This window comes from Apiospora hydei (assembly GCF_038363865.1).
Source record: "Apiospora hydei strain CBS 114990 chromosome Unknown utg000004l_segment0_segment0, whole genome shotgun sequence".
NCBI classification, from domain to species: domain Eukaryota; kingdom Fungi; phylum Ascomycota; class Sordariomycetes; order Amphisphaeriales; family Apiosporaceae; genus Apiospora; species Apiospora hydei.
The window spans coordinates 9,486,056-9,504,895 of NW_027117363.1; the positions used below are offsets into that span (position 1 = coordinate 9,486,056).

The 18,840-nt window shown below is 57.4% G+C and overlaps 5 protein-coding genes across 5 annotated transcripts; 2 read left to right on the plus strand and 3 right to left on the minus strand.

Annotated features, from left to right (window-relative positions):
• Positions 1–5,460: 5,460 nt before the first annotated feature.
• Positions 5,461–7,653, plus strand: PG997_005439 (C2 domain-containing protein; the record flags this gene model as incomplete). Its single annotated transcript, XM_066809754.1, has 3 exons — positions 5,461–6,447; positions 6,507–6,788; positions 6,862–7,653. 3 exons carry the CDS (start codon positions 5,461–5,463, stop codon positions 7,651–7,653), a joined length of 2,061 nt encoding a protein of 686 aa, XP_066673372.1.
• Positions 7,654–8,221: 568 nt separating this feature from the next.
• On the minus strand, positions 8,222–10,326 carry PG997_005440 (Arginine--tRNA ligase- cytoplasmic; the record flags this gene model as incomplete). Its single annotated transcript, XM_066809755.1, is given in 5 exon segments — positions 8,222–8,228; positions 8,286–8,699; positions 8,770–9,780; positions 9,792–10,014; positions 10,044–10,326. 5 exon segments carry the CDS (start codon positions 10,324–10,326, stop codon positions 8,222–8,224), a joined length of 1,938 nt encoding a protein of 645 aa, XP_066673373.1.
• Positions 10,327–11,694: 1,368 nt separating this feature from the next.
• PG997_005441 (uncharacterized protein) lies at positions 11,695–13,655 on the minus strand (the record flags this gene model as incomplete). Its single annotated transcript, XM_066809756.1, has 2 exons — positions 11,695–13,426; positions 13,504–13,655. 2 exons carry the CDS (start codon positions 13,653–13,655, stop codon positions 11,695–11,697), a joined length of 1,884 nt encoding a protein of 627 aa, XP_066673374.1.
• Positions 13,656–15,374: 1,719 nt separating this feature from the next.
• PG997_005442 (expression library immunization antigen 1) lies at positions 15,375–16,123 on the plus strand (the record flags this gene model as incomplete). Its single annotated transcript, XM_066809757.1, has 2 exons — positions 15,375–15,783; positions 15,846–16,123. 2 exons carry the CDS (start codon positions 15,375–15,377, stop codon positions 16,121–16,123), a joined length of 687 nt encoding a protein of 228 aa, XP_066673375.1.
• Positions 16,124–16,710: 587 nt separating this feature from the next.
• On the minus strand, positions 16,711–18,759 carry PG997_005443 (uncharacterized protein; the record flags this gene model as incomplete). The annotated part of the gene is made up of 3 exons (XM_066809758.1): positions 16,711–17,403; positions 18,380–18,479; positions 18,536–18,759. The coding sequence occupies 3 exons, from the start codon at positions 18,757–18,759 to the stop codon at positions 16,711–16,713; spliced, it is 1,017 nt and encodes a 338-aa protein (XP_066673376.1).
• Positions 18,760–18,840: the final 81 nt, after the last annotated feature.

Below are 18,840 nucleotides of genomic sequence, written 5' to 3' on the forward strand. Positions count from 1 at the left end.
GAGGAAGGAAAGTGAGGGAGAGAAGATGGGCTTAGTCGGGCGGCAGACCGAGATATTAATACCGTCCGTCGCTTTCTGTCCCGGGCATAGGAGACAGGCACTTGGCACTAGACAGACAGACACACAGCAGCCTCTCCCAGGAGAAGCTCAATACGATGTGCGGTTGGCGCTCCACCGGGCGGCGGTCCCTACACTGGGTCCCCATTACTTGGCTGGGTCCAGCATATCCATAATGCCTGCATGCCTGCATGCCTCCCCTTCTCCATCCAGGGCGTGGCATGGGTCGGTTCTGCAGGGCTCAAGCATCAAGCAGTCCAGGGCCTTCTTTCTCCCACTCTCTCCCACCCTCTCTCTAGTCGCTCTCCTGCATAAGGGCCGTTGATCAGGTACGGGTCAGGGGTAAAGAACGCACGCTCGACACTCTCAGCCATCGGTCTTCCGAATACAGGCAGGACCAGTGCCCGGAACGAACGGTTCGCAGGGAATTCTCGACTTTCTTGTCACGACCGCACGTGCATCCCGGCGGCGTGAGCAACACCAGCAGCCAGTGCCAGGGGTGTTTACTCATTATGCCCTGGGCACTACCTACGCCGGCCGCTGGGCTCCCCCTCCCCATGGAATCAAAGTCCATGATGTGCTGGATGGACGGGCAGCCTGCCAACGAGCGAGGTGTCGTCAGATCCGGCCTGCCCAGTTGGGGGAGGTGGGGACGCACTGCCCTGGGTGCCCTGGACGCCCTGGAGGGAATACCTTTACTACTGTACGTAAAGAGTCGACTGCTTGAGTGCTGTCCGATCGTACGCACCTCTTAATTTCGCGGCGCCTCCTAAGCGACCGTGTACAGCGAGGGTGGACATGGGTGGAACGGTCGAACGCCATGGGTGGGGACCAGCGGTGCACGCAATACACCGTATTCGCTGGTCGAGCGCCTTTGGCTCAGCCCGCGAGTCCTCTTTGATGACTTATGGGCATCGTTGCCCAGTTTCTAGTGTCTATCGCAACGAGACGGCAGATTGCTGCCATATGTAGATCTGCGATTCTACCGATAGCGCCGTCCAAGTCCGGCTCGTCTTGGGTATGACCGTAGATTATGATTATGAGGCATGGGGGTTGGACTGTGTCGTCCTTAGGCTGCTAGCACCGGCATTGCCTTTTGGCGGAACGCCTCCCGCTCTCTGGTGCCTGGCTTGATCCTTCTTTCGTCTCTAGCCTAACCGTGCTGCTGTCGCTAGCTCAACAGTGCTGCTGCTGGCTGCTGTCTACTACCGCTCCTAGCCAGGAACCAACTGGCCCTTCCTTGTTCCGTGCAGATGCACGCCCCACCTCGTATGCGACGTACGGTAGTTCTCCTGGTTCTGCAGTCTCCTGCTTTTGGTCGATCCCCTTTCTCTCGGCTCTCTCTTGTTCTTTTTTAGGGTTTCTGATCCTTTGAGGGTGACGAGTCATTCGTTGGTCAATTTGGTCGGGAGGATACCCTTTTGGGGTGGGAATAAACGTCCCTGGGCCGAGAGGTGGGTGCTTGGAATTGCCCCGAGGTCTGCCCCTGTCCAGGTACCGTACCAGAGAGATTTGGTCAGATTCAAAGGGGGATGGGCGGTAATGAATAAACGCTGATGCACAGGCGGCCGGAAGCCATCAAGGCCAAAGTGCGGGGGAAGAGGACGTCGGCGGCTGAAGGGGGCGTTCTTAGGCGGTTCGACGTTGGTATTGGCATTACAGTGTATTCAATGTTGTATCTCGCCCATTATACATGTCTGGTGTGCAACCGCCAAGCATCTGCAGCGGCAAGCATCTGCATCTGCATCTGCATCAAACAAACACACGGCGGTCGAGCTAGCTAACAATAGACCTGGTCCAATCAAGCGAGGCAAGCGAAATTGATGACGATCTGGTATAGATGCGACCGCCTGTAGCCTCAGCTGGACACAGCTCACAACACCAGAGTCAGGGCTAGGAAAGAGATGGATACTCTCGATAGGCTTCACGCCAGCACGCCAGCACGCCTGCCGGCCAGCGAAAGGTGAAGTGATCGTCGCCGAGCTGAGGAGCTTAGCTCATCAGGTCACATTACTGTTTCCACTTGCACTCCAGCCTGCCTGCCAGCCTGCCAACAGCATCTCTGTGATGAGTTTGTTAGCCTGCTGTCAGCCTGTCGCCTCTTCTCCACGATGCCCCATGCTTTTTCCTTCTTTATTGCCAATTGCTTCCACGGTTCTATTGACCAGTCCGCCCAGGACGGATTCCCGGGTGCCTATCTCGATGACTGCCGACACTGACCCGTAGACGGCACGCCACCCTTTCCACCCTTTCCAACCCCTTCGACGTTAATGTGCGTTAAGCCTTGCTGGCGTCTAGATCCCTTCTCTGGCCAATTTTGTTCTAAAGTTGAGAATCTAAGAATACGACCCGGCCGGCGGGCCCACAGGATTCGCCTCATTAAAAGGGGGTAATAATGACTGGGGGGAGTGGACTCGGATTTAGTCTACATACTAATACACAATCCATCCACGAAGTTGACTTGCAATGACAAAACACGGCCAGTTTTTATGAATTATGCAACCAAGCTTGACTGTCCTCGCGGTTCCTTCGGAGTTGACTGCCAGAACCGGTGATCCACCAGCGCGAGCTTCGAGAAAAAACAAGAACTCTTTCTTCTCCATTCCATTCCTCCCAATCCCCACTGGGGGCTTGTTGGCTGTTTCGTGGCTGGGCTTTTCTTCGCTCATGCCGGTGTGCGCTGGACGAGGCTCCGGTTTCCTGGCCCTCGCGCCTGGGTCTCCAGCCCTGGGGGAGCCCGCCCGTTGACCGTCACGAGAAACACGAGAAATCAATGGGCGCTTGCTGGCTGACGTGCATGCGTGCATGCGCGAGACTTGCCAGTTGGCAACCAATTCCAATGCCCATGCACGTGGGCACCTCCGTTAACGCCGAAGGGAATGCCAACTACTGCAGGCTTGTTTTTTCTACTGCGGCTTTACGAGCCGGCACTGGCAGGTCCCAGTCTCTTGGGTCGGACGGGCGCTGGATGATCAGCAAAAAATAGTAGCAAGAATACGAACAAGAAGCAAGATGCGTGCATGAAGCTGAAACGCATGACAATGTTGGGATGAACCGGTCCTTGGAAGGAGGCATTGCGAACTTGTCTGTTTTGTTTTTCTGCTCCCCTTCCCGAAGACGGGGTCCAAGCAAACCGCAGGAGTGTTTCCCTTTTTCCCTTGTCCTTTTCGGCGATCCCAGCTGCCAGCGACGACAGCACAATGCAATGCAATAGCAATAATATGATCGTAGCAGGGGTGGTGCCAGGGTGCATTTGCTCTACGCATCTCTGCACTGCCCCCGGCCATTGACAACAATTTCCCGAATTCGGACAGCTTGCCGACACGAAGCTTGCTTGTCGATTCTTGCTGATCCGCGATACCAGACACCAGAACAGTTTATCATGATCTTCAAAATAAGAATGAACGATCCTCACTCGGTTGGTGTGTGTTAGTGTTGCTGATAGTCTTTAGGTTACAGTTAGATTAGCCCGTCCGTTGATTGAAGAAGAGGAGGAAAACACGAAGCTGCAGGCTGGCTAGGCCGGTAGCGAGAATGTCGTGCTGGGATGGCTCGGGTGGTGCCGAGTTTTCTGTTATCTTGCGGATCCCTACGTAACGTACACGACGTACGATTATATTAATTGAAGCTTCACCCCCAGACGCAGAGACGGGGCAGAGGAGCAGCCAGCGACGAGACTCCAACGGTCGATGTTGACTCAATTGGCTTTTGGCTTTTGGCGGAGGGATGCTTTTCAGGTCGAAGGAGCCCCAAGTTCCAACCTGCACCAGCCCAACGCATCACGGTCGCAGCCGTAGTGGACATGCACACGCAAGAGCCCGCCCAGCAGCGTGATAAGGATTTCATTACTAATAACGGCGGCAAGTACGTGAGTACGTGAGAAGAGTGACGGAGTGCGACGAGCGAATACATAGGATTCCCGGTCCCCTCGTTACTTGATTGCTTGTCCTCTTGCAGGACCTCTAGGAGCTCTGCCTAGGTCCAAAGCAGGACTCTTTCTGGAGATCTTGGGATGCGGCGGCAGCGTCGCACCGAGCTCCCGGCCGTGTCGTCTCCATCTCCACCGCCAGGAAGAACAAAAGCAAAACGGCTGTCGCTGACACATGCTCATGCTCAGGGCTTCAATTGCTGCGAGTGGCCGTTGCCGACACCCATCTGCCAAGCGTAAGAGGCTCCCGCGTGTCTCGGCGGTGCTCGGAACATTAAGAATCCAGCGCCCGGCCGTTCTCTTTGAAATGCATTCACTTTTGCTGTCTCTTCTTCGTCGCATTCCTTGCTAGCCTTGCCTAGCCGGCCAACCGGCTTACTAAAGGGGGCCCTGGGGACGCCATCTGACGTCAATCGCAGCTAAACATCAGGTTTTCCCTGTTTCCAAGTATGATTTGGGGGGTGCTGGAGGGGTTGAGCAAAGGGCGCGCAAGGCAAGAAGAAAAATAAGGGTGGCCCCTTGGGGTAAACCGTTGCAAGAAAACGCTGTGCCCCTCCTCCAGCCAGGGCGACCAGGGGCCATATTTGAATCATTAGCACTGAAAATGAGTTGGGCTCATGGCAATGCGGCAAAGTGAGGGCGCGGGAAAGGGCAGAAAAGTCGAGATGGCAGATGGGCGGGCGTGCCGTATAACCGCGATGCTGTCGCCGGAACGCGCGTCTCACCAGCCTTTTGTGACCAACAGTAATGAATTTCGCCAGCAGATCAGAGCATTAATCAACCCATTATCAATTGATTCCATTGAATAACTCATCACGACTGTCCATCCTGAAGCGACGCGCGTGAATGACTTGCCTTCTTAACTCTTCTCCGTCTTCCCTCTGCCCACGAGAATAGAATTCCTTAGAGGTGTGACAGTCCTGGGGTCCGAGATTTGGCTAATACGGATTTGATTAGAGTCGGAAGTAGCACCAAAGCAGGCACTGCATTGCATCTTTGCAGCTGACAATAGCGTGCACACCATAACAACAGACGTTACCCTCGGCCGACGTATCTGCAACGCAACGCAGGGCATACTTTTGCCTGTCCCGATTGAAAAGGAGCTTCTCGAGTTTCCCCTCCCTCTTGGCACTTGTCGCTCTCGAATCTGGACCTTGGCGACAAATCGCGACAGAAAACCGTTGCATTCCAATTCGCAATCGACAAGGGTTCGAACACTTGCGACCGCACGACCCAAGTAGGTCACCAAGCCAACCAGCTTGCGGCTGCATACAATCCGACAGTCACAAAAGGACGAGTTCGGTTGCTGCTGTCAGGCTATTTTTGTCCTGTCCAGTTTCTTAGCCTGCCAAGAGGTTTGGCACATCTGCGGCCTGAATCGGGGAGCGCATCCGATCGCAGTTTGGAGATCGCCGCGACTCGGATACTGACATCATCACTCTGCCCGGCCTGTCGCAACACTGGACCCGCGCGCCATGTCGGCAGCCAACGGCCAAGGAGCGGTGGAGACGAACGGTACCAATGGTGTGAATGGTATCAACGGTACAAATGGTACGAATGGCCATGCGAAGGATATTGCCAGTGATGGCGCGCCTACACACCCGCACTTGAACCCCCACGCGACCGGCGGCGTCAACCACGAGGCCAACTTCGAGGTCGTCACGGACGGCCGCCGAAAGCGCCACAACGACGCCGAGGAGGCGCAAAAGGAGCACGACAAGGCCCTCGGCAAGGACGAGAACCAGATCAAGAAGGAGAAGAAGGAGAACGGCGACAGCGGCAACAAGAGCGGCGCCGACGAAGATGAGGCCACCGCCGCCGCGCCCTCGGGCCACCACCAACCCAAGCGCAGCGGCACCTCGGGCGTCAAGGACAAGTACAAGAGCCAAAAGGACAAGATCAAGGCCAAGACCAAGCCCGAGGGCGGCTTCGACGCCACCCCCGTCCCCGACGCGCCCCCCGGGTACACGGTCAAGTTCACCTTCCACCGCGCTACCAACCTGCCCGCCGCCGACCTGGGCACGCAGGCTTCTGATCCTTTCTGCCTCGCGACTCTGACGACGTCCCTGCCCAAGCGCCACAAGGAGGACCCCAACCTCGAGCACCGCACCCCGACCATCCGCAAGACTCTCGAGCCCGTCTGGAACGACGAGTGGGTCGTCGCCAACGTGCCCGCCTCGGGCTTCAAGCTCAAGGTCCGCCTCTACGACGAGGACTGGCCCGACCACAACGACCGCCTCGGCAACGTGACAGTCGTGGTGCACCAGCTCAACGAGCAGTGGAAGGGCTTTCCCGTGGCCGACTTCGAGGTCAAGAAGCGCGCCGGCAGCAAGCGCGCCTACCTCGTCAAGGCCGCCACCACGGCTCTGCACCGCGGCGCCTCCATGACGCCCCGGCTCTTCATGAGCGCCGAGGTCTTGGGGCTGTCCGACTCGCCGCCGCACGCGCACATGTATACCCTGGCCCCGACCTTTTACTTCCGCCACTTCTCCCCATGATCGGCCGGCTCGCGGGCCTCAAGGTCAACAAGGATGAGGACAACGACCCCTCGGGCGGAAATGGAGCCAGCGCGTCGGCGCAGGCCGAGGCCCGCGACGAGACGGCCAACGCCAACGGCGCCAGCCACAGCAACGACCAGGCCGGCAGCAGCAGCAACAAGACCCAAAAGTACGACTTCCAGGCCAACGAGATCCAGCTCCAGGGGCCCGTGCCCACCAAGCTGTACCACCGCTACGTCGAGTTCCGGCCCATGATCGGCATGATGTTCTCGCGGAGCGGCTTGCGGGGGCGCATCCTGCACAAGGTAAGCAGCAGCAGAACATCACAGACAAGAAGAAGAAGAAGAAACTAACTCCCACAGGCCCCTCTCCCACCAGCACCGCCGCATCTACAACTTCGACAGCTCGACCGAGTACCACCGCTTCGAGCCCTGCACCGAGGAAGCCTCCCTGCAGTTCCTGAAGCTGGCGCACTACGACGAAGGCGGCCGCATCTTTACTTATGTCCTCACCCTCGATGGCCTGTTCAGGTTCACCGAGACGGGCAAGGAGTTCGGCATCGACCTGCTCTCCAAGCACACCATGCACAGCGACGTCGCCGCCTACATCGCCTGCTCGGGCGAGTTCTTAATTAGACGTCTGAAAAAGCCCACGGCCGACAAGTCGCCTGAGCCGAACCAGCCCACCCACCCCCAGGACCCGGACGTTCCGGGCGGCCCGCCTAACGATAAGCCCCCGACGCGCCCGGAGTACTACCAGCTCGTCATCGACAACGACAGCGGGACCTACCGCCCCGACAAGTCCGTCCTGCCCGACCTGCAGAAATTCCTCGAGAAGAACTTCCCCGGCCTCGGCATCGTGACGCTCGCCTGCGACGACGACGAGGACCAGAAGCTCAAGGAGCAGCAGCGCGAGGTCAAGAAGAACGAGGGCCAGAACGTGCACATGGTGCTGAACCGCAGCCCCTCTTCCTCGTCGTTCTCGTCCGACGACGTCAGCGACCTGGAAGAAACCGAACGGCACGCGAATGCGGCGAGCGCCCGTCGCAGCAGGAAGGAGCGCATGCTCGACATCATGGCCGAGGACAGCCCCATGAAGGCTATGAGGGCCGAGTTTGGCAAGGGGGACACGACCACACCGAGGGGGAGACGGCGGGGGGCTTCAAAGTAGGGAGGCCGTCTTGGAGTAATTGCATTCTCGTAGTAATGTTGTTCCGGTGGGAGGATTGAAGCGAGGAGTGAGGTTGTAATGTGCGCGCCTTCGTGGCTTTGCTGGGCGGATCGCCTAGACGGCGGACGAAAAAGCACCTTTTCGGGTCTACGATCGCATCTATATGATGATGCCTTGGCTGGAGATTTTCTACTTCTTTTGATATCCTGATGCGCTGGCAGTTTTTCTTTTCTCTTCGTTTGCAAACTCAAATACCAATCATTTTCCACTTTGCGTCACGAAACCTGACCCATAAGCCTGATTTATGAAACCTGAGACTGAGACATCTTTTGAGATTTGACTTTTTGATTTAACTTGTTTTGACCTGTTGATCCTGTAGATCTTCCTTTTGGGCTGCCACGTCTATCTAATCATGGCACAATCTTCATGCTCGTCGCTATTTTCCTTCCTTTTGATCTAGCTGTCGCTATACACCTTTCGCTATGCCAAGCGCAAACGCCACTTTCTCCCTTTCGTTGGAGAAACCCACGTATCACCAAGTTTCTGAACTATATCGAAAACATCCACCTCACATACTGTAGATTGCGTCAGTAAACAATTCGACATAAAAGAAGATCCATAGGAGAACTTACCGCTCTACCGGCGACAAACCAAGCAGGCGCATGCCGTTGTTGAGCACCACACGAGCCGAGTCATACAGGGCCATACGAGCACGCATCACCTCGTGCTCGCTGCCGACGACGCGGAGGACATCGTAGCTCGAGCTCAGCGCGTGCGTCATCTTGAAGAGGTACGTCAGGATCGTCGTGGGCTCCAACGTCTTGAGCGTGTTGGCGACGACGTCGGGCCACTGCGCCAGAACGCGGACCAGGTTGATGGCGTGCTTCTCGGTCAGCAGCGTCAGGTCGGCCCCGGCGATCTCCTCCTCGCTCAGACCGGCCTTGCGGGTGATGGAGCACAGGCGGGCGTGCGCGTATTGGAGGTAGGGGCCGGTGTCGCCCTCGAACGACGTCATGACCTCCATGTTGAAAGTGTAGTTGTTTCCCCTGTATCGTTAGTTAGAATGGATGGTATTTAGATGAGCGAGAGAGAAAGAGAGAGCGAGAGAGAAAATACCTCTTGCCGGTCATGTCTTGGACCATGACACTGCTGATGCCCAGAGTGTCGGCGACGGCGTCGGGGTTCTCGACCTGCTTGTACTTGTCCTCGTTCTTGCGCATGACGTCGTGCATGAACTCGCCCACGTCGCGCAGGATGTCGTCGAGGAACTTGACGGTGCCCTTGCGGGTGCTCATGCCCAGCACCATGCCGAAGTTGATGTGCTGCACCTTGGCGGCGATGTCCTTGTGGCCCATCAGCTCGACCACCTTGAAGAACTGCTGGCAGTGCAGGTCCTGCTGCGACGCAATGACGTAGATCATCTGGTCGAACTTGTACTTCTTCTCGCGGTTCAACAGCTCGCTGATGTCGCGCGTCAGGTACAGGGCGGTGCCGTCCTTCTTGCGCAGGATGACCTTGCCGAGCGACTTGCCCTGCTTGCCCGGGACGTGCTTGGAGAAGTCGATCAGCTGCGCGCCCTTGTCCTCCTCGGTCAGGCCCATCTCCTTCATCTTGTTGGCGGCCTCCTCCATGTCCGACTCGGCGACCTGGCTCTCGCCCGAGTAGTCGTCAAAGTGGATATTGAGGCGGGCGTAGGTCTGCTTGTAGCGGGTGATCGAGAGGTCGCGGAACCGCTTCCACATGGCCAGGGCCTTTTCGTCGCTCTCGGTCATGAGCTTGAAGTAGCGGCGGGCCTGCTCGTCCAGCCCCTCGTCGCGGATCTTCTGGGCCTCCTCGGGCTTGCCCTCGCTCTCGAGCTTCTCGGCCTCGTCCTGCTCGGCCTTGATGTCGACGTTGATCTTGACGTAGACCTGGAACAGGTGGTTGATGGGGTCCTTGGTCAGGTCCTCCTCGTTGCCGTACTTCTCGAAGCCGAGGGCGAGCAGGCCGTACTGTTTGCCCCAGTCGCCGAGGTAGTTGATGCGGACGACATCCCAGCCGGCGGCCTCGTACAGGTTGGCGAGGAAACCACCGATGATGGTGCTTCGCAGGTGGCCGGCGTGGAAGGGCTTGGCGATGTTGGGGGAGCTGAACTCGACGATGATGCGCTTCTGGCCCTGGGAGGGTCGCTCTGGTCCTTGAGGCCGAAGGCCTTGTTGTTGCCAAAGTCCTTGCGGTGCTTCAGGGCCAGCGGAATGAGCGTGTGGGTCAGGGGGCCGGGCTTGAAGAAGAAGGAGAGGAAGGCGCCGTTGGGAACGGGGGTTTCGACGAGGGGGAGCCGGGCCACTGTGTGCAGTGTGTTAGCAGGAGAAGAGCAGTAATCTAGAGTGGGAGGAAGAGTAGAAGAGGACACACCTTGGCGAGCCACTCAGCGCCCAGGTCGGCGGGCTTGCCCTTGACGCGCAGGGCGGGGATGGGCAGGACAATGTCGCCCTTGTCGAGAGTGGAGGTCCATTGTAGGACAGGGTAGATGATCTTGGAGTCGACGCCGGTGACCTTGGCGAGGATGGAGGAGATGTGGGAGCGGTAGATGTCGACGGGGTTGATGTCGGGGAAGCAGTTGGGGTACTTGTCGAGGGGCGGCAGGTCCTTGAACTCCTTGGCCAGGTTGTCTACGGAGGCGTCGCTCGCCATGGTTGCGGTGTGGGAGAACCTCTTGTTGGTCCTGGAATGCGCTGGGTTGGCGAGTCTAGGGACCAAGGACAAGAACGAGGACGACGAGGCAGAAGAAACAAAAGACGATGACTCGAAAGCGCAATGACTGTGACAGAGTCGGCGATGGTGATGGTGGGGTTGCAGCGATTGAGAGGGAGAATGGCAAAAATTATGGCGGGGTGAAGGGCGCCAGGCGGAATCGGGCCTAGCGGGTTGGGCGGGTGAAAATGCGCCCAGTCCTGATAGCGACGATAGCGACGATAGCGACGATAGCGCCCGAGGCTTCAGCGAGAAAACCGAAGACGAAGACGAAGAGATGGAAAGCCTGGATAAGCCATGACGGCTCAGGGCCGACATGGGGACACTCCGGATAGTCATACAACTGCGATTGCGCTCAATTGGCTCTCGCTAGCAACACAGCAGCATCGAGTCTTCTCAGATCGGCCACCAGCTTATGTCGAGTTTTGTTCCTACGTCGGACGCGCAGTTGGCTCGATTGAATTGGGCGCTGTCGCATTGACCGTTGACTCACTCACGCAGGCTCTGTTGCTTCCAGCCCGTCGGTCCCCGGCCTTGATGGCCCCGCCCCACCTAACGGTTTCTCAGTACCAAGACGGGATCCGAAGCTGAGATGGATCACTGTTTATATAGAATGCAGTTGTTCAATTGATGTATCTCACTGCAATGGCTAGATTCGAAGTATCTGAGATCTTATAGTGGGACAGTTTCGGTTTGCCGACTGGTTTTGCGCCGGCCTGAGTACTTTTGATAAGTTGTAACAGCATGTTGCGAAGCTTATATCAGTACCCTTGACCTATCATAACCAGGGCGACCAAACACATGACTGTCTTCGTACATACTGGACGGTCTTCACTTCTAATCCTCGTTTAAATTTTTTCTTAATTATATTATATTTAAACCTTCTTTAGCCTTATAACATCACGATTAGAAATAATACTTTGGTCCGCGGGAAGCGCGTTCTTGTTACCCGCCTGCCTGTGGCCAACCTGCCGCTTCACTCGACGGTGAAGTCCGATATGGCAAGCATCCCACTGATATGGTAGCGATGCTATTTCTGTCACCACCGATGAAGAATCGCTGTGTCGAGCTCCTCGTCATTCCGAGCCCGGGGCCTCAATAGGATAATTCATCTGAACCGGCGTGCTCCGTGTCGCGCATTCTGTCATCTGTCTCGATCTCCTGACCAAGAGACATTTCATCTGCGGGATACACCCGGCCTACATACCGATGTGCAACCTCGTGCTACATCGTAGACTCTGTCCCTGGAGCATGCCGAATAGGCGAGCCTTCTCAGAACCTTCTTGATATAATCCATCCGATGCCACCTCAGAAGCAATACTCCTCCACATGCAAACAGATCCCCTGCGCCCCCGTCCCCTTGTGCACCGCCCGCTCGTCGCTCAGCCGGGCCACGCTCGTCCGTACCTTGCTCACCAGCGACGCGCCCCCGCACACCACCACACCCGTCTCCCCGCCCGTCGCCTCGACCGCGTTCCGGATGAACCCCGGCACGTTGGGCCGGGCCGCCGAGTGGTGGATGTGCGAGTCCGTGCTGTTGGTCCGTGATGGGACGCGTCTGTGGCGGTTCGTCGTTGAGCAACAGCCCCCAGATGGACCGGGATCGATATCTGTCGTCTTCTCCCTGATGTTCTTTTCATCTGTCCCTTCCAGAGTTCCCATCGAAGGCGCGTTCGACCGCGAAAGCAGCGACTCCGAGATCGCCTCCAACTGTCCACTCCCCGTCACCGCGATAGAGACACTCAACTCAATCCCCCGCTCCGCCGCTTTCGCCAACGCCTCGTGCAGCCTCCCCAAATAAAACCCGACCTCGTCGCCCTGCCGCGCCGCCAACAGGAAATCGATCCGCTTGGTACAGATCGTCGCTTTCGAGTCCAGCACGCTCTCCAGGATGGGCAGCGTAAACGACGCGCCCGTCGACGCGGAAATGAGGACCAGCGTCTCGAAAATGTCCCACCGAGGCGGGCGTCCATAGGGTCCCGCCACCCACGCCGTGAGTGTCTGCTTCTTCTTTCCCGATGTCGAACCCGCCTCCATCTTCTTGGCGTACGCGTGAAGCCGCTTCGAGAACCCGGAATGCGACCGGATGACCAGCTGGATGCTGTTGCAGATGCACGTCTCGGGCATCTGGTGCGCCGACGCGATGGTGAACGGGTGCGTCTCGAACGCGCCCACCGAGGGAAGCCACAGGTACAAGTGCTGGCCCGCCCGCCATTTGAAATGCACGTCCTTGATCGTCAGCACCGTGATCGCGTCCCCGACCGCCGCGATCTGGGTCTGGTGCCCGAACCTCTGCCCGCCCCTGCACCGCGACGGGTTCGGCTTGGTGAACTTGACGTTCTGCCAGAGAAGCATCCCCATCCGGAACGCGCGGTCGAAGCACAGCGCCGCGATGGCGAACCAGACGTTGTAGCGCGCGTTCGCCGGCACGTGGAGGTAGATGATCCAGAGGAAGAAGATGGCGGCGACAACATGCTGCACGACGAACACCTCGTAGGCCATAGACCGGAACGGCCTCAGGGAGGTCAGCACCATCCACAACAGGATACCCCAGGCGCCGAGCCCGAACTTGACCATGGGCATCCACTGCAGGTAGTCCTGGACGAAGTCGGCCAGCACCCACTCCGTCCAGAAGTGGAACCCGTGCACCGTGGCCGTCACGAAAATGGTGCGCGCGACCCAGCGGTGCAGCCAGTTGAGCCGCTCGTAGCTCGTTCCGGCCAGCAGCGCCACGAGGCTCGTCTTGGACGACAGCAGGTACAGCAGCGGAACCTGCGTGACGGTGACCCAGGCGTTGCGGAAGCCGATGCGCTCCCAGTAGTAGACGTCCTTCTTGATGGCCCCCGCCGTCATCATGTAGATGATGACGGCCCAGTATGCCAGCAGCACCAAGACCCGGCCCATCGGCGGCGGCGTCATCCAGGACAAATACTTGTAGGGTACATAGAGCTGCGGGTAGCTGATCTCGCGGGCTACGGCCGTCAGGGTCGCCCAGGTCTGCCAGTACCACGTCGTAGGTTTGGTGGGATACCGTATCGAGCTCGTCCGCGACGTCCTCAGTCTAGAGTCTCGTGATTAGATGTATGTTTGGATGCCTGCGCATGAAGTCATCCTTACCTCAGCCAGTGCTGGCCAGAATTAACCAGCCGTATCAGCAGCAGGAGCGCCAGCACCCCCGCGATGATGTACCAGTATGCGCGGGCGAGGGCCATGTTGTCTTGCGAGAACATGCCGCTGCCCATATCCATCCCGCCCATGCCCATGTCCATCTTGGCGATGGCTTCTGCCGCTGCAGATGTCGTCGGTGAGGTGGCGCGTTCAAGTAATCCGGTGCGGTGTCCAGAAGTAGAGGTCAAGTCAAGAACAGACGCCCAGCGCTGGACTTGCAATCCGAGAAAACGTTTCCCAATGAGGATTTCGGTTCGAGTTGCCTGCGGTAGAGTACGTCGCACAGGATGGACGTGTTCAATCCCTCCGCTCAGGTCGTGAGTGTTTCGAAACCACAGAGGCCAATGCGACACCGTCCAGTCCAGACTGACCGGCCGCTGGACAAAGACGAGATGACGGGCGTTCTAAAGTTAGACGGGCGTTACTAACATCCAGACCCTCGGGAAGTTCCACCTCAAAGAGACCCGGGAGCTACGTATGCAAGGCGAAACAAAACGTGCTTATTGGGACACAAGACTGCATCTCTTTGTTCTCTCGGCGGGTACTGACGTAGTACGTAGTGTTGCTGTAAGTTGCTGCGCATTGGGTGGGCGCTGACCGATTCTTCGAGGTGAGTGCTGCGGCTAGAAGAGCCTCAAAGAGCACAACATGGAATGAACCACCCACGGTCCTCTCCCGGTGCTTCATCTCAGCCAGCCTCTCCTACCCAAAGCGAGCCCAAGTAGCGGTGCATCCTTGGCGGGCATTGGAAAGCGCAAGTTTGAGCAGCTTTTGGCTGCCGAGCTGTCTAGCTGAGGTCTCGGGCTTAGTCCTAAGCCACAACTTGCTCATATCGACTCAACCAGTCGCGATTGGGACAAAGCCGCTACCCCTCGGTCACACTAACCGACGGGGGGTAACAGGGATGACCCTCAGGACACTCAGTTGCACAGCTAACTGTTCCGTGGGTTCTACGACTTCTTTCTAGTTCCGAGGTATTACGGCTCAGTTGAATACGATCCATGTCTTGTCGAGCTTCATAGTAACATCAGTAATGGATTGGCGTTGAATGTTACATCTGAGAGGGGCAGGTAAACAGCCAACAACCTCAGAAGAGCAATCCCCCCAACTCCTCCCGGATCGGCTTGGCACAAAAGCTTGTCTTAGACCCCGAGCCAATGGTTCCACCCGATCTCTCCTCGATCTGGAGGTGGCAGGCCCCTGCCGACAGCCTGTCCCTGACTCTGGTACTCCGGGATCGGCATCGAAACATTCAATCAATCATCTGTCAGTTCGCAGATTGCAGGAGACTGCTACGTATTCGTGCAGAAGCCGGTATCCTACATATCGCATCAATGTCGTGCTGCTGTATCAGCTTTTCAGCATGTACTCCAGGCTGGCTCATCTCAGGATAGTTCAGGAGGCAAACCATAAGGGGGTTTCTCGAAACAATTGACCCTGGAAAGTCTGGCTTGCAATTGGCCCGCTCTCCCGCTTCCCCCAAACTTACACCGTCGCCATGTACCCTGGCTAGGCCCGACTAGAACACTCCTTCAAACGTTGAAGGACCTAGGCAAGTGCCCAGTCCCGACGCGCCGTCATCTGGTTGCATGGTACGGTGCACTGTGGGTTGATTGGGAAGTAGATACCTCGATACGGTGGTTGCCAGCTGAGCTTCAGTTCCAGCTCCCCTGGTCACGTATAAGTAGGCAGATGCTGTCGGCGCCCAGCCATGTCTCACTTCCTGCTTCTCAGCCCAATTGACGATCACTCCAAAATATAGAACCAAATCCGGCCTCTGCCCAAACTTTCTCAAACGTCTTTCCTCCTCCAGTCCCACCATGGCCCCCCTCCTCTCCGTCGCCTCCGCGACCCTGCTCTTCCTCACCGCCGCCCGCGCCCACTTCCAGGTCCAGTACCCGCCCACCATCGGCGCCTTCGACGACGACAAGGAGCCCACCGCGCCCTGCGGCGGCTACACGCCCGACTTTTCGAAGACCGCGACCGACTTCCACGTCGGCGGCGACGCCATCGCCACCAAGTCGGGCCACCCCCAGACCCAGTGGCTCTACCGCATCACCACCGACGACAAGGCCGCGGGCAACTGGACCCAGATCTACGGTCAGGTCCAGCAGAGCGGCGTCGGCACCTTTTGCGTGCCCAAGGTCGCCGTCCCCGAGAGCTATATCGGCCAGAAGGCTGTTCTGAGCATTGTTGCCGATGGCGATGACGGCATGCTGTACCAGGTATGTCACCGGCAGCCCCTGATTAATTCTGGGATAGTTACATGCTAACACCTGATCTTACTACAGTGCTCGCTCGTCAACTTCGTCGCCGGCGTCAACGACAAGACCCCTCGGCCTGCACGAACTCGTCCTCGGTCACGGCCAGCTTCAACGAAGACCCCAAGCTCGCGGCTCTCGTCGGCTCCTCCACCAACACCACCTCGGGCGGCGGCGGCTCCACCGGCTCCACCCCGTCTTCTTCCTCGCCGAAGAGCGCCGCCGCCGGCATCTACGGGTCCCTGAGCGATGTCCGTGCTCTTTTGGCTGTCGGACCGCTGGCGGCGCTTGCGATGTTGGTCTTGTAGTAGATGTTGCCTTTGGACATTGGAATTGAAGGCCCCTGTACTTGAAAGGAAAGCGGGGCCTGTTTGAAAATGAATAATCGGGACTTAGTGCTGACTGAGGTCACTGTATATATCCAGCCAAGTCTAAATACAAGAATATACCCATGCTGCTGAGTCAGCTTCGTGTCAAGTGAGAATATGAATCAGCTGTGTAGATTGGCAAACAGCTGCCAAGTTACTGCATTCAATAGGAGCCTGGGGAATTCGGAGATTTGATCTAACACTGGGTATGGTGGAGATGCCCGAGCTTTGCCAGCTGCTGGTAGAGTGCAGTGGGTAGGGGCTGCCAAATTATTTGACTGCCTTCTACCACAACATCAGATACGCCAATGCGGCTGCGCCCAGTCCAAACATGAAGCCTCTTTCAATAGCAATGGTCATAGCAGCTCCCTCTTCATCACCCTGGCCTTCTCCCTCTTGACCATCTCCGGACCCTTCATCCCCTTGCTCCTCCTTGCTCTCCCAGACCGGCAGAGTGCTCCCGTTGACTGCTTCTGTGGGGCGTACACAGAACAGCTCGGACCAGCTCGCGCTCTCTCGGCCAGCCCTCAGCGTGAGTAGCATCGGCCAGGCGACAGTGCCAAGGTCGTTGTAAGAGGACAAGTTGCGGGCGCCTCCATGGGCCGGCTGCGTGGCGAAGGACAGCAACTCCCGCGTCGCCACGTGGAAACTGGCGGATTGCGCTCGCGGGGGTAGGTGCCGGCCACCGAAGACGTCCGGAACGACCTCGTGTCGTCGTTAGTGCAGGCGGGGATGTTGGTGATGTTCAGATTTGAGCACTGCTTCCTGGCCTCGGCTTGCAGGTCGCGGGTGCAGTCGGGACTCAGGATGCTGGAGCAGGTCCCGTCGTCGCCGCGGAGCGCGGGCGGGTAGGGCTCGCTGTTGAGGTCCCACTGGATCAGGCACAGCTCCCACTCGTCGAGCACCGTGACGTTCTTCTGGCCGGTGCCCTCATCGGTGATATTGGTCAGCAAGGACTCGGGCGCGTGCAGCACAACCTCGCCGGCCGTGTAGTGCTCTTCGGTCTGGCGGAACGGAACGCCAGCCCTCACAGCGATGGAGATGGACCAGCCCGGGAGCGCGGAGTTGCTTTCCTCGGTCACTTTGCCGGGAGCGCGAGGCGCCGAGATGTTGGGCGTGGCGAAGTCGTAGGCCCCGGTCAGATTGGGCGCTCGGAGGGCCTCGAAATAGCCGGGTGCGTCATCTTCGCTCGTAAGGCCACGTATGCCGGGGACCGAAGGCTAGACACCACGCCAAGACGACCCGTAGCCGGGAGCCCCGGGAACGTTGAGGACAGCACCGACGAAACGTGCAAGCAGGCACACTGAAAGGCCATGGAGAAGATACATATTTGGCTGGTTTGCTGAGAAGCAGTAGGGTGAAGGCGTGAGGAGTGGGAATAGAGTAGCTGCGAACACCTGTTACCACGAATAAACGAGATAAGGGCGGCTTTCGTACATTATGATGTTGGTTGTTGGCTGTGGAATTCGAGCCAAGCCAGTCAAGCTGATATGACGTCTAGGCAGACCTATAAATGTGACTCTGGCACCCCAAGAATGGCACGTTGAACGGGAGACTCTCAAGGCGTGGGCGATGCCTGATTCGTCGAACCATCCAGTCGGAACCGCATCGCTAACCCTGTTTGTATCATCCGCCATTGAGCCGCCTTGGCCTCCGGTGAGACGAGAGTAACGACACTACCTGTTGGTGATGTAATCTATTGCATGCATGTTGGTTTTGGCTTTACCGGTAGAACCCCTCATGGGCTTCGGCCGATGATAATCTCCACGGTTATCAGTGTCGCTGTTCCGGAACCAACGACAATGTAATGAAACCTCCTTATCCACACTTGGCAATAGACAAGTTTGGTAGAGAACTTCCATTTGGAGAAGGACGCTCATGGCTTTGAGGTATGCTATCTTCTTTTCGTTTCAATATTCGATTCTGTTGTCATGCGTGGCTATTAAATCTCATCACTTGAACAGAACGGGATACCAGTTTGCGCTGGATGACGGGATTTCAAGATAGTCAATATCAGTTTTATTTATTCAATCAATCTATGCAAGCGCGTAATCAGAAGCTAACAAAGGAAAGGGAAGCTGCATATGGCTTGTATATGGTGAAAATGCAAAAGGGGAAAGTCCAGCCATCGCGTATACAAATGGCATGGTCGTTAAATGTGATGGGATACTAAATGAAGAATGCAACCGCTACCACAGCGGGGATCCAGAATGCGATACCCCCAAAAGTCTGCTTGAGCCCGTCTGAGGACTGGGCCGACGCAAAGACATCGCCAGACGACGAGGACGAGGATTGGCTATTATAGCACTCGAGTGTCAATTAAAGGACAAGAAAGATGGGGGTTTAACTCACGTCTCCTTCGGCGCGTATTCGCTCGAACTCTTGCTGCCCGGTGCGCTTGCGGATTTGCCGCTGCTGCTGAAAGCCGAAGCGCTCATGCTACCGGATACCAAGGGGAATGATAGCGAAACCGACGCGGTCATGTTCTTGCCGAAGACGATGCCGGGGGTGCCGGAGGCGGAGGCAGCAGGAGCAGCAGCACCGAGGGACACGACCGTCGTGCGCGCGCCCGTCATGGTCAGCAGCTGGTCGCTGTTGCTTTGAGAGAGGAGGTAGGTCGTGCTGTGATAGTCAGTATCGTCGTGCAGTTAAATGGG